We start from the raw sequence: 15,342 nt of genomic DNA, 5'->3' as shown, positions 1-15,342 counted from the left end.
AATATATACATACAAATATTAAAATGCAAAAAAAATGCATTACATGAAACAATTAACTGAAATCTAAACAATACTTATTTACAAACAGACATGAAGAGATGTGAGGGATCATTTCAAAAGTTTAGAAATTTATGTAAATGATGGAGACGATGATGTCACAAATCCACTATTTCCTTTGTATTTTGTTATATGATATATCACAAATTAATAGATTTCATGGTAAAGAGGATCTTCGTAAATGTAATGGTAATGATTTGTTATTGCCCATGAGCCTCATGAGTTCTGCATTACTGGATGGGGAAATGAAATATTATATATTTCTTAGAAACGTAGGCCTATATGTCTCCACTGATTTACATAGATTTTGAAGAGGTTTAACCATGGTAATGGTATAGACATATTTAATATATATATTTAAGAAATATATGTTAATGACGTATGTTCCAGCAGAAGAAATCCAAATGAATATGGTCAACGATTGGCAGTTTATAAAGCCAGCCTGATGGTTAAAACTTATGGTAAACTTTGAAACATTCTTGATTTTTTAAAATGCTTTTTAGCCTTTATCCAGATAATAGCATTACATTTTTCTCATAAAGTACTTACAAAAGCTGAAGTATACTTAAGAATAACGAAAGGAAAATTATGTACATTTAGATAATATTTTTCGTACAGTTATGAATAAATATTATCACAACACATAAATGCAAACAGAAACCGATTTATTTTACTTGTGTCTTTAGTATGATGTCAAATATGTACGTATACACGTGTATACCAAAACATAAAAAAAAAAGCTAATGAAATTTATAAATGAAATGATTAATTTGATAGGAAGAAATGAAGAGAGATTGTACCAGTGATTGAAATGTCTATGTGTCAAAAGGTGTGAATTACAGGAAATTAAATCTCTACGTTTTACTCTCCACACGAGTGACCAACTAACAATGCAAGAGCGCCACCTGGTGATTGCTACGTTATATTTTTTTTCAATCCTTGTTCAACTGAGTTAAACTGTTGGGTGTTTTTTTCCTTGCTAAAATCTGAATTCATTGGCTAGCTTTCCAAAATTGGAATTCAGACGTTTAATGAAATTGCCCCTTTTCTGCTAAAACATATAATAAATTATTGTGAAGTATGTATGATAATCCATGCTGAAAAGATATGATTTTAATTCACAGATTAAACAATAATTATATGTTTAAATTTCGTTAAATCACAACACCCCGCAGGCGGTTGTCATTAATCTTACTTTAAAAAAATATAATTATTCCAAAATATCTATCGACCATATAAAACATTACATGACACAATTTACTATGATTTTATACGTAACATAAATAATAATACAACAGATTCATGACTTAAATCATGGACCTACTTTTGCTTAAATGCACCATTAAATAATAATAAAATTAAGCCTAAAACAACATGTACCATTTTGAAACCTCCTTCCACATAATCTCCGATTACCGGTAATGTTTTTCGATGTGGTTTTTTTTTGTGCGACGTGATAATAATATTATATGATCGTATATTTCCTCAAACATATAGTTTGGATGGTAAAAAGAGTAAACGTTTGCAATTGATATATCTTAAAGATTTTACATGAATATTCTTTGGCCAAGTTATCATCATCATAAAATCTGTCATAGCATATTCAAGCCTATATGAAGAACATATAATTAACCCCACCTCCGACATAAGCACAAACTCACACGTACACAATACCCCCCTTGCTAAATTGATTTATAAAGCGATTATACTTGAAGCCGAGAAAATAAAATGTATGCAGTCGATTCAAATTAAGAGATGCATGTAGATTTTCCAGGCAGATCTCTGCGGTTGGAAAATAAGAATTATCCATCTTTAATCTCTCGCTTCTGAAGTGTAATAAAATCCTGCAGCCTAACCTAAATCACAACGAATCAAAATGAAACTGAAAGTATAACATCTGAGTTGCAAATATTATTAGCTACCCATGATTTTACAAGTAACTAAAGGATGAGGAGACATATGTTGAACTTATCCCCCCCCCCCCCGAGGAACTGTCTTCAAACTGCTGTATTTGTGATATTCTGACCGAACCTAAAAAAAAAAAATGTGCCAAATAACATTTCCTATTTCACTGAAAATGTGTGTTTGATATTTATATAAGTGTAAAAACAACAGTAGGCCTATCATTTCACATATTGCTAATTGCAATAGAAAACTCATTTAGAGTGTCAAAATTCAGTTCTTTAAAATAATCACACATAACTCAAAGATAAATCTTATGAAACGTCCTGAACTAACTATGGTCTGCATAATAATGTATCAAGCTAAAAAATTACGCATCTCATCTCGGTCTCTAGAAAAGTTCATTGAACCATAATATTATGGCCACGTGATCAGGGAAATTCCCGTCGTCAGACCAAAATGCGCGCACAGGAAATGAATCGACCAATCAGATACATTCAATCAATGTGAGCGTCGTGTCAATGTTACGCCCATTTGTGTATGAAGAGTAGAAATACCATAGAGATATATACTAATTAGTATACATCTCTATGAGAAATACACACTTTTTTTCTTTTCACTACGTATACATGTCGGACGGAGCGCCTGGCCCCACATACCTTAATTACCACTTGTGATTATTTCCTCCTCTGATTAAAATTGTATTATTTGCGATTAAAAGTTTTTATTTAATAAAAATATAGCAATTTAAAAATGTTTGTAAATATTGGTCCATCTCGACATTTTCATCACACTAAATACATGAGATTTCAAAGATAAAAAAAAAAAAAATTGAAACTTGTCCAAACTTCAAAACCTTTGGGGTCCTTGTACTCAATATAGTGACACCAAATTAAAATGACCATCATATTTCCAGTCTGATCCTCATTCAGTTAACTAAAATTTTGCAGATATGATATCTGACCACATTATTGAATGTAAAACATCATATCAAGGGGGCGGAGCCAGGGTGTGGGGCAATGCGAGTAATGATGATGTCATTTCCCCCTAAATATAAAGGCATATTAGAGTTACGCAATTTAGATCTAGACCTCTTTTTTTTCTACTCGTCTTTCTTCGATCTTCCTCTCTCCACCGATTATCGTTTGTTGTTTATTTACAATTTAATCAATTTTCTATGGATAGTATGTATCAATTTACAGTCATTCCCGGCAATTCATTTGTCATTCAGCCTTTGGCAGCAAGGAATTTTAAAAAAGTATCAATAAAGACCATATTTTATTTAAAACAAAAAAATCATAGGAGCGTCCGCCCCCGCGTCCGCCCATGCCCGCACCCATCCCGTGGTGCCGCCCCATATATTGCTTAAATTTTACTTCATCGAACTGTTTGTATTTCAAACTTACCTTTTTCCGATTTGATGCAGGGATGCAGGCCTACTGAATTCTTGAAGAATAATAATCCAAGTATCTTGTGAAATCTTTAATTCAACGAAACGTGCAATTACATGTAAGTGGAATACTCCGGAGCAACGCGCGAAATCATCCGCCGCAGACTTTTTTGTGTGAATTGATGAAGATATACGTGTACACCGAATATGTACGGAGTGAGAGCAGTTCTTTCTGATCAATGCCGCGAAGATTCTTTTTATAGTAATCAAAGTTCGATGAACTTCAATGAGCAGCACCAAAACAAACACATTCTCACATCCTACAATGGGGGAACCCCCCTTTAGCAGCCGATGCTGATGACCACACCACACAACATCCCGCGAACAACACAACGTGTGTGGGAGAAATTTCTCGACAAAGCGTTGACCAATCAGAATCGCGCATCAAGTTTGCTTGTTCATTCAAGCGCGCTGGTTGGCTGATGCTTCGCTGAGTAATGCAAGGCTCGACCTAATCTACATAAGATGCTCGTAGATATCATTACCATGATCAGCAGATAATGTTCTGAATCCAATTGCATTACGTTGTGTAGTATGCGCTCTTCAATTTCATTTTATACTTTGTTCCGACTTTGTTTCACAACATTACATCGCATGCTGAATTACTCCCCAGATAAGATGGCTTGTGTGAGTACTGGATGCCATTTTATCGTACATGAAAATGGAGGAGAATAGTTTTGATTCTTCGATATGAATTTCGGAAAATAAAACATACGAACCAATAATTACATTGACTGGAAAACTGATAAAAGTTTGAAGAGGTTACCCTGTTGTTATGAAACTGGAAGTGAATTAATGAATAAACAAAGCGTGGTTACTTTATAGCTGTGGTTGGTTTAGACATGTTTACATCAAAGTAATGGTAGGCCCTATTATTGGACATTGCTATCTAATTTGCAAATATCTTTCAGTTAGTATACTCCCATTTTGACAAAGACTGATAATGATCGAAGAGTTGATGACAGCTTTACTAGAATAAGCCCCCACCCCACCGCCATAAGTCGGCCGTGAAAATAATGCCAACCAATAGATGTCACATCCAAATGGCGTAATGACCCCCCCCCCCCCAAATTGAAGGGCATAACATGGCTCCTTATGTAAGACATTTCCAAAACAAATTGGGAAGGAAAATGTTGGGCTTTTTAAAACGAAAATCTAGTATTTTCTTCCTTCTTTTTTTGTTGTTGTTGGTAATGGGACTTTTTGGGGAGGGGCGAATTCCCCAAGCCCTCATCTATACGCCAGTGAACAATGTCTTTGTTATTTTATTTCAATTTTATTGAGAATTTTAGTGATTTGTTGAAATTTGCCCTATTTAGTCAATAACTCAAAAAGTGAATTCTCAGCGAATCAAAATGGTTTAACTTTTAAACTGTTTGTTTAACCAAAGTTTGATCTCTGACTGTAGATTTATCCGTAATATTATGCCAGAAAATAGTACATAATATTAAAGGGAAAGCTCGCCCTGACGATAATTTGGTTTAAATAAATGCAGAAAAATAGAGAAAACATTTGTGAAGTTTTGATGAAAGTCCATCAAAGAATAAGAGGGTTAAGGATCAAGTTTATTTTTTTATTTGTAACGTCATATTTGAGCAGCTCCCCCACATATCACGTGTTAAATATTCCATAAATTCCATTTTTCACGAAAAAATGATGAACTTCCATGATGAATACACATATTTTTTCGTATAGAGAGAGTATGAGATGATTCTGATAGTATATCCACCGCACAAAGAAACATCCTTTTAATTTGGAGAAAATGGCATTAATTTGTGCATGGAATTTATCACACGATTATGGAGAAGCTGCTCGTCTGTGACGTCACAAGGTTGAAATATTAAAAATTCATAACTCCTTTATTCTTGACCGATTTCATCATTTTTTTTCTTAAATTTTAGTTGCTTTTATCTAAAACAACTTATTTTCCGGGTGAACTTCCCCTTTAAGGGCGACCGCACACCTTACGATTGGTCTGCGACCCGATTTCAGAATAAAATGTAGTAGAATTTGATGCTAACATTGAGACTTGGAATATCTTACTATGTAATGTTCTAAATCATCGTACGAATACCTATGTTCAAATCTGTGACTATGCTATCATCCTTCTTAGAATAAAAGCGAATTTAATATCTAGTCGCAATGACGTCATAGCAGTCGTACGATTGGTTACGATTTGAAACTAATTTGGCTTTTACTCCAAAATAAAAGCTTGCAATCTTTCAAAATGGTTATATTAGTATTCTTTCAATTAATTTTAAACTCAAATAAAATGATATGTTCCATTCACATTTTCAGAAAATGAGTAGAATGCGATTTGTTCCAAAATCGGATCGCGAACAGTCGTAAGGTGTGCGGTGGCCTTAAGTCATTTAAAGAGGAATCATGCGAGGAGGCAATCGAGCTTTTACATTTTTTTGTGGGGGGGGGGGGGGCTGAACAAAATCTTATAAATACATAATTTTTCTACAGTTTCCTCCCTTTTTCCTCTAACATGTCCTCGGGGGCACTGCTTCCTGCCCCCTATGCTGAAAAATTGTTTGCCCCTCAATCAATTTATATTTCGGTAAGTTATGATCACTGGAGAACAGATGTGGAGCTGGGGGGGGGGCATAGGGCTATGGGCCCCCACAACCCCCCCAAAAAAAGAGAAAATGAAAGAAAAAGAAAGGATAAGGGATCAATGTAATATATTTGTTAAAATATTATTTCAAAACTTATCACAAAATTTGATTTTTATATCCAAAAGGTAAATTGCTCGTTCGCTTCCCTCTCTCGCAGCTTATTAGAAATTTTGCCCCACACTGCATGTCTGGCTCATTACGTCACTGGTTATGATTACATTACAATCCTCCTATCAGCCTGGATATAGTTGGTGCATTGCTATATACCAAAATAGATTAAAATCCTAAAAATACATGAAAAAACACCGTACGATATATTTGTTTTGATGTATAGTCATAATCGACAATTTTGAATTGACGTCATTTTGTATATGGGCTCGTGAATGTAAAATAAAATAAGAGCAGCAGAGAATCCGATTTCTTTTTAAATGGTAAGATTTATTTCATCGATTATTAAAATATAATAAACTTATCTTTTTAAGTTACATTACATGAAGAATATTATATATATATATATATCATAGTCCTTAGAATATGAACCAGTTACATATTTACAGGAATATTATTTTTGTTATGAGAGATCATAAAGAGACAGGCTTAAAGAGACTCCAGTGAGATAATCTCATTGTAATCTCATGATAATGTCAAAGTGGAGAAGGGGGGGGGGGGGGGGGCGACTTGGACCCTTTCATTTTTTGGGGGGGTCAGATTTTTAGTTGTTGAGTTTTTGCCATTTGCCCCGCATTTGCCCAAGGTCAGTGACTCAATTCACCATTTTGTAATGGATTTATGTTAAGAGACCATCATTATTTTTAGATACTGATTTACCATGGAATTATTATTCTGAATAATAACTTCATCATCCATGGATGTGCAGTATGGAAATCTGTGTCGGTCCATTACATGTATGTATGTATTCTTATAATCGCGTGTTATGCAATAATTGCAAAGTACATTGTGTTGCTGTCTATCATTTTATAAGCTGAGCGCCCCTGGGAGCTTAGATAGCAAATGGGAAAAAACGACTTTTCTAATGTTACAAATTACATAGCGAGCCACGATATGCCTTCATCCCATGTTGCGTTGTGTCTACTGTTCTATGTAGGCTAAGCATTGCTCTTTCTCTCTCTCTTCTGTTGTGCACTACTCCGCGGTTATATTCTTGTTGGGGGAAACTCCGTCCAGTGTGCGAAGATTTTCAAACGTTGTTGTGATGTCATCGCGTTGGAAGAAGGGTTTTGGGGAAAGCCCCTACCACACACACACTCTAATGCTTCGATTACCCTCACACACAATGTGGAACAATCTCGTGTGGGATCGGAGTGAGTGTTTCGCACATGTGGTGTTGTTGTTTTCTTCGTAGTATTTGGCGGGGCCTTCTCATCAAGTTGAACTCGCCACAACATCTCGGCGGCTAGCCCATCTTGATCGCTGCCAATAAATGTGATAGTCATGTCACTTCACATGTTTATGATGGCCCCCGGTGTAGAATCTAGGCCCTTTATAATCACATTTACTTCAATGTTAAGTTTCAATGGTAACGATAGAGGCCTATCTGATAGAATCTCTGACTTTGAAATATATTTGAATTTGAGAAATGTGCACAAAGTAAAAGAATCCCTCTTACATTTATTTTAGACTTATGTTAAGTGCCAAATCTTATATAAGTATTGATCAATAAGTTTTCTGAAAAATAGCCCATTGCAGAACCTATACTCCCAAATAAATTGATCATATGATTTGTATTAGTTTAATTATTATTATTATTGTTTACGAAGATTCGGCGAAGATTGCACCATAGTGGGAGAAATAGAAAGCAAAAAGGGTAAAAGTGGATGAGGTCAAACAAATATTTGACAATTTTCTCTCTTTTGACAGAGATCGAGGGTGATGAGAGACAATCCTATACTGCCAAAAAGTTTACAATCTTTGTCGGCAAAAATATCGGCAAACTGGTCTTTTATCACTCAGCAGGAGATTAATCAACGATAAATGCCACTTGCATGCGGTGAAATGTTTCAGGCATGGCCTATAAAATTACTGTCACCTTGGAATAAGTTGATTTATCGAAAATAAAATAGAGAAATACGCTCTCCTTTTATGGAAGATGCAAATTCAATCTTTTACGTGTCAAAATTTGCATGAGCGATTTGGCCTCGTGATAGATTGTAACCACTACAAGACAATTACGCTGTGCGGCGGTCTAACCAGCGCATTGCAAAAAAACTGATACCAGTCTTTAGGCTTATGGAAGACGCCATTTTGGATAGGGGGAAGGACAATTGTTCAATAGACGTCACCCCTATAGGGCGAATTGAGCGTCACTGCAGAATTGTACATTCATCGAGATCGCTGTATTTTTCGGACCTTTTTGTTAGCGTTCGAGATTTCGTGGACGACTCTATCGACGGTGTTGAACTTTGAGTAGATTCGTTTCATCGAAATCCTTCGTTCGATTTTGGAAGTCGGCGTATTATTAATCAGCGCGTTTATCAGTCCGCCTTTCAAGCACTAATAATCAGACATTTTCGGCACATGAATGTGCAAAACTGAGTTGATTTCAAGCTGTGTAAACTCCATTGGAATCGCATGAGAACAAACGAGTGCTCAACAAAATCGGCAGTCTTGTATTTTTTTGCGGAGCTCTCTGTTGAAATTTAAATTGATGCGCCACTTGGAGCTTGAGGAAATTCATTAACAGATGACCTAACACTAGAAAAAACTCGCTTAAGGTGCACGGGAAGAGCTGGAGGATAATCATGGCCAAGTTTTTGGACAAAGATCCTTTCAGTTACGAACGGGAGAAAAGGGAATTTCTCCATGCACTTCGACAGTATCATGCTACAAAAGGGTGAGTTGCGTGTGTTTCATGTTCGTTCACTCGCTCACATACTTTCATTCATTCTGGCCGAATTTCGGGTCGCGGGTATTGTTTTTTACTGATAATTCTCACGTGTGTTTCTTTCCTTTTGTTCGCAGGGTACAGCCGGCTATGTTCCGGATGCCCAAAGTGTCTGGCAGAGACTTGGATTTGTACCTGCTCTATTGCAAAGTTGTTTCGCTCGGAGGAGTTGTGAAGGTGAGGATAAAGAATGACCACTGAGTGACAATGCGCTCTCGTATGGGAAATATGCGTTGTCTGGCCTGGGACAGTGCATCACTCACTGGATTGAGCATGCAACTTGTGAATGTTGGTGATGGAAATAAATGTAATACTAATAATAATGAAGAGATGAGTAAGAAAATGAAAATTCTAAGCGAGAATGGCTCATTCAGAAGTGAAATTATAAAGAATGTTTGGCTAATTAACAGAGGTTACTGACCAAGAAAGCATCAAAAAAAAAAAAAAAAAAAAGATAAAATACAACACTACAGTCAACATTAATAAGTTACATTAGCCTAGGTCACCACAGACAAAGTCAAATTTTCTGATCGAATATGTGATCTTATTCACTTGATAGAAAAAAATTGTATTCTCCCTACATGTACAAGGTCAAGTCCATTTTTGTATTTTTGTATATGTGGGCATCAAACAAGAGAAAGGCAAAACAAGATTGGCACTTTTTTTGGCAGTGATAATCATTACACTGTAAGAGATTAAAAACTTGAAATTGGTAGTTACATAATATAAGGGGGTACTCCGCGCTGAAAATAAATAGAGTAAAATTCACAAAGCAAAATGCTGAAGATTCAATTAAAATCTTAACAAAGATGTTATTAAATTATCAAGTTTCATATATTTTGTGGAAACAGTTATATGGACATCGTCATGAATATTCATTAGGTGGGCTGATGATGTCATGTCCCCACTTTCCTTTATCTTATGTGATTTGATGAAATAATTATTTCATATAAGCTGCAAACGTGGACATGTATGATATGTCTCCCAAATTATAGTATTACATTGTAAAGTAAGTGGCAGTGCTCCTTAATGAATATATCTAAATCTAATGAATAAAATCAGTTGTCAATCAAATTTGTTTCATTCTTAAAGAACAAAATTTGAATAAACATAACTTGACATAAAATAAAAAACAATGAGTGGGGATATGACATAAGTTTGCTCATTGAATATTCATGTACTATTATAGGGTGAAATTCACCTTTGTCAACTCTTGTTTAAAAGAGACTGAGATTTCAAGATTTCCTCTTATTCCTGTTTATTTTCTGTCTGTTCCCTTGGCCTTAGTTTAAAAATCAATAGAACACAGAAAAATTTGGTCTACTGGTATCCCAATCTTTCGTATATGGTACCCACAATCATTACATTGACATTATTTTTTATTAGCTTTGGTCACCTCCAATTTACAGAAAGATTTGGATTTAAAATCTACATGTAAAAGGAATAGATATCTGTTCAATCATTATTCTTTCAATTTGTTTTACTCTTATGTCATTAAATTATTTTGGGGGAATTTGACATTATAGTTATTCAAATTTAAACCAATTTCACTTTCTTTTCATGCATAGTATAGGTAGATTTATCTACATGTACTTGTAGATTGAACCTGGATACAAGTTAAAAAATCTGAGAGGGACATATACATGTACATGTACATGTATTGTTGCAGTTTAAGCAAATTAAGATTTTAGCAAACTGCTCTTACTTCATCTTCGAGATAGGCTGCAAAGCCCTTTGAAGATTACAGCAGATGATGTCATTTTTTTGTTTTGTTTCAAATTATTTTTGTGCCCAAAATGGACAGTTGCACACTAATATCCACAAACATCAAAACTTCTGCATAAGTTGTTATCTCACAATCTTTCGTCAAAATGAAACATATTCATATTGGGTCAGAATCAGAATTTCACACGGTCCCTATTTTCATATTTTGAACTATTGCTTTTGTGTTGAAACTTGACACTTTTTTCTGCTGATTTTCTCTCCAGAAGGTATAGATGTCAGTGGACATGTAATGTGTGTGATTAATTGAACTTTGACCATGTTTAGTTTTGTTATTGTATCTTTTGTGTGAACTTTTATGTATGATGTTACTATAACTTTTTATGTGTTGTCTTGTTTGTAACAGGTAACCAATGAACATAAATGGGATATCGTTAGCGAGGTATTAGGGTTTCCTCCTGGTTGCAGTCAGATTGGCTATGTCATTAGACAACACTATCTCAGGTAAGATACTACATGTAGTCTTCTTCTTCTTCTCGGGTCACTACACAAGACTTGTCCAGTGGAGGGTACAAGATCTGGCTTTGGGGTTAAAGGACTCCAGGGCCCCGTTGTACAAAGAGTTATGATTGATCCGATCAATCGTAACTCTATGGAAATCCATCAGTGTCATAATTTTCTCTACAGGAAATTTGCAAAATGTCCTTTGTAAACAAAGGAGATCACACCAAATTGTCAAGAAATCAATGAATTTATGGATTTGCATTCATATCTAGAATTTTTTTTGAACAAACATGCATTTCATATGTTGACTTTGCTGGCTTTCCATAGTTGCGATTGATCGGATCAATCGTAACTCTTTGTACAACGGGGGCCAGATCTTCGGCAGTGCATGGCTCTGGTACAGACCAGAAGGTGTTGCATCACTACATGTAGTGAGTGATTGTATTACCGAACGCGCGCATCATGCACGTCACAAAATAATTTCATACACTCAAAACTTTACAACATCCTTCCATATGAAACTTGGATGAAATTAGAAAGATGACAAGAAATGGTCAAAAACACATTTTCAAAGTCGTTATATTCTGAAAATAATAAAACATTGTAATAATAACTCATCATCCCATAATACGATAGCAGTTGGAAGTGACCAAAATATTTCACATGCAAGAGGGGTACGATTGGAAAAAAAAGAAAAGATTTCGGCAAAATTATTACACATTTATATTTTGTAGGTATTTCTGTATTTATGGTGAAAGTTTGGTGAATTTTATGAGAATATTGTGTTTGATATAATTGAATTCATGTAAAGTGTTTGGTAATACGATCCACTACCATACATCTAAGGTAGATATAGACATTGTGTGTTTGTGTGTACTGAACTGAATGTATGCTCTATTGATGCATCTTCACTTGGTCATCTTGTGTGTGAATGTTTATTTCTTTATCACACTAAGGAGGAAATGAGAATGATACCCAATTCATTAATTGGATAATAGAGAATGAACACCTCCATAATCACATTATTAATACTCTTGTAATAGGCCTCCAGTATTACTGAAAAATACTAATAAGTTTGGCTTTAAAGCAGTAATATGGACTTACAGTAATATTTTTTTATAATGAGCTGAGTGTCAGAGTGTGTGCTTCATGTTTTCTTGAAAAAAAATATATAAGGCTAGAATGTAAAGAACCATTCTTTTTTTTCTTTTATACTTATTTCTGCATGTTTAATGACAATGACAAACATGATGGATTTCCTCTTTTAGTTTGGTTATTTCTGTATTTTGGCTTGTGTATCAATGGTCCATGCTGTCATTTCAATTATTGAATGTAGTCACATCATTGTACTGTAGCTCTCACTTGTGACTTGTCACCTGGTAACAGATGCAGAAAGGGATCTTTGCTAAAAGTTGGCTGCCTGAGGTTTGCCTGATGGTTACCAGTGTATCCATGCAGTGACACCACACCCACACTCAAGCAAAAATTAATTCCTGGGGCACAATGTGTTGATTAATAAATTCATTTAAAAGTTATCTTATTTGTAGTGTTTAGAAAATATAATGTTAAAAAAAAACTTCAAATGTTACCTTTATTTGGCTTTTTGTTCATATGATATCATCAAGTTTCCTGTGCTTAATGCTGTGGTACATGTATTTCCAAAGCTTTTATATTCTGTTGATGAAGGCTGTATGAATGAATGAAATGAAGGTTGAACTAAACTAGGAACTTGTAAAATTGAAGCTGATGCTCAAACAAACCCAAAATCATTGTAGGTTTTTTTTCAACCTGCTATTGCTAAACTGCTTTTTGTAAATTTCTGGGGGGGGGGGGGGCAAACCCAAACTTTGCTGAAAATGTGAAATTTCACAGATGAATTGCCCTTCTATTATCCTGATATTTCTTGAAATATTCTGATTTCATTGTCAACTACCAGTAAACTGATAGATATTCTTTAATTTCTTTGCTGCTATAGATCACCTTCTGAAAACTTCACACTCTTTGTAAAGACAACAATTTTTGTTATGAGTCTAAAAATCTCTTTCTTGCCAATATCCAAGGTGAACTCTCAGGCCCATATTCTGAAGTCAGGTTTAACTTTACTTAAGGCCATGGTCTAACTCTGTGCTAAAATATGGGAAGCAAAAAGTGTTAAAATTTTGATTACATTGTATGTTTCTTATGTTTACTGCACTTTTTCCAGATTCTTCAATGGTGAAGACAATGTACTTATTCATAAAAGTTTCCTAGACGATTGAGACTGATTTAAGAGTCAAATGAGCTGAAATATTTTTCTGTTAGTGATCACAATTGGCTATCCATACTTAAACTACAACTTTAATCCAAACTTCAGAATATTAGCCACAGACTCACTGACCTTTTTTTTTGCTTTTATGTTCATTTTGTTGACTAAAATTTTAAAAGAAAGAAAATTTTCAAACAAAGTCATGTCATTCTGGGTAATGGTTTTGAGCATAAACTGTAGCTGTGTTCTGTGATTTACAATGTACAGTATATTAATCTGTTGATGGGGATTTTGGAAGATGCATTCATGCATTTAACATAATTTCCAATGTGTCTTTTACTTCTTACATGTATCTACATGTAAGCTTTGTATTTCAAATTGAAATTTACACATTTGTTACCTTGTTTCTTCTTGAATTGCTTCATTTAAACCAACAAAGTTCTCACTTTGGTTGGACTTCCAGGGAATAATTTTCCTGGTATTGCATCGCAATTTGCTCCACATAATTTTATGACTGCTTCACAAAATTTCACTTGTTTAGCAATTTTTTTTACATAGAACTGTACAGAACATAGTTGAAAGCTTTTCTCTTGCAACCACAAATGCTATAAATAAATCAAATTTGAGAAGTAAAATCATTCCCTGACTTCTCAAGTTCTCATTGATTATTGTTGTCAATTAATTAAATTTATACACATTTATTGTTTTTATTTCTCTGGATATTGCCATTCATGCATGTTAATGTGTCAGCAGCAATGCACATTACACTCCTGCCTTTCTAAAACCATTTGTTTTAGGTCTATGCCTTAACTGAAGGAGAATCTTCGCTACTTTCATACTGACTGAGAGAATAATAGGCCCTGCTGATAACAAAAGAACCCCTGACCCATTTCACAGCACAGTGAAGGCCGCCTTGCTGGGCCCTATAGGGGGCTCCTAGACAAAGAATGAGGAAAAGATAACAAAAGGATGATGAGTAACAAAGCAAATGGAAGATCTTATAGGCCTCACTCCTTTAAACTGGTCTTTTGTTGTATCATTCGAAAACACATGCACATACGTACAGTAGTTGTCCTTCATAGTACATGATGAATTATGGTCAACCAATTGTAATATTTTCTCCTCAAATCGAATGATCTTTTGAACTTGAAAGACAAAATGCTTGGTGAATGCTACATGCACGTGTTGTTTTTTTATTGGATTTTAATGGTGCTCTCATTAATAAAAGAAAATACATGAATGTGGTTATGCGCCAATCAGAATTACATGTACCATTTTTATTATTTTCAGTATTAAAGTTTAGCCTTATGTATTTTATTTTTAAGAGATGTTTTTGCCTGCCTTGACTGCCTTCATTGATGATCTTTGAAGGGTTTGAATTTGGTTCTGATATAAAAAAAATGGATTACTGTGTGGTTACTACATTTGACAGGCATGGTTGGGTTGCAAATAAATATCTGAAAAAAAAATGATAAAGGAAAAGGAGAAATGGAACTGTACAGGTCTTTAAAAAAAAACCTGTATGATATCTAAAAACTAGCTTCCATGACCTTTGCTTCTGCAACAAATGCTCCACTGTAAATTCCACTCACTAATGGAATTACTAACTTCAACCCTGGATGTATACGTAACACTATACCCTACCCTAAACCGGGGGGGGGGGGGGGGGTACTTACAATTTAATATAAATGTATGATATGTATGTGCCGTGGTTGAGACCCCCATTTTCAGCCTAAATTTCCGTTCTAGAGCATCACTAATTCAGAAAACCATAGAAATTCCAATTTTTTTCTCATTCTGAAAACCCTCAAATTTGTGATTCTCGTCCAGTGCATGCCCATCGTGAACTACCGGTACTCAGCCCGTGGAAGAGGCGAGCTCAATTGGCGCAGAGCCTAGCCGGGCCACCGAAGCTCCCCGCGCCCGCAGCTAGTGT

At 35.0% G+C, this 15,342-nt stretch overlaps 1 protein-coding gene across 1 annotated transcript; it reads left to right on the top strand.

Moving 5' to 3' along the window:
* The first annotated feature begins 8,356 nt into the window (after nt 1–8,356).
* LOC129282364 (uncharacterized) lies at nt 8,357–14,866 on the top strand. Its single transcript, XM_064113932.1, has 4 exons — nt 8,357–8,884; nt 9,013–9,112; nt 11,064–11,161; nt 14,204–14,866. The coding sequence occupies exons 1-4, from the start codon at nt 8,793–8,795 to the stop codon at nt 14,214–14,216; spliced, it is 303 nt and encodes a 100-aa protein (XP_063970002.1). The 5' UTR covers nt 8,357–8,792; the 3' UTR covers nt 14,217–14,866.
* Nucleotides 14,867–15,342: the final 476 nt, after the last annotated feature.

This window comes from Lytechinus pictus, chromosome 19 (genome assembly GCF_037042905.1).
Source record: "Lytechinus pictus isolate F3 Inbred chromosome 19, Lp3.0, whole genome shotgun sequence".
NCBI classification, from domain to species: Eukaryota; Metazoa; Echinodermata; class Echinoidea; order Temnopleuroida; family Toxopneustidae; genus Lytechinus; species Lytechinus pictus.
The sequence above is the reverse complement of the archived record's forward strand: the minus strand, read 5'-3'. Positions and strand labels throughout refer to the sequence as shown.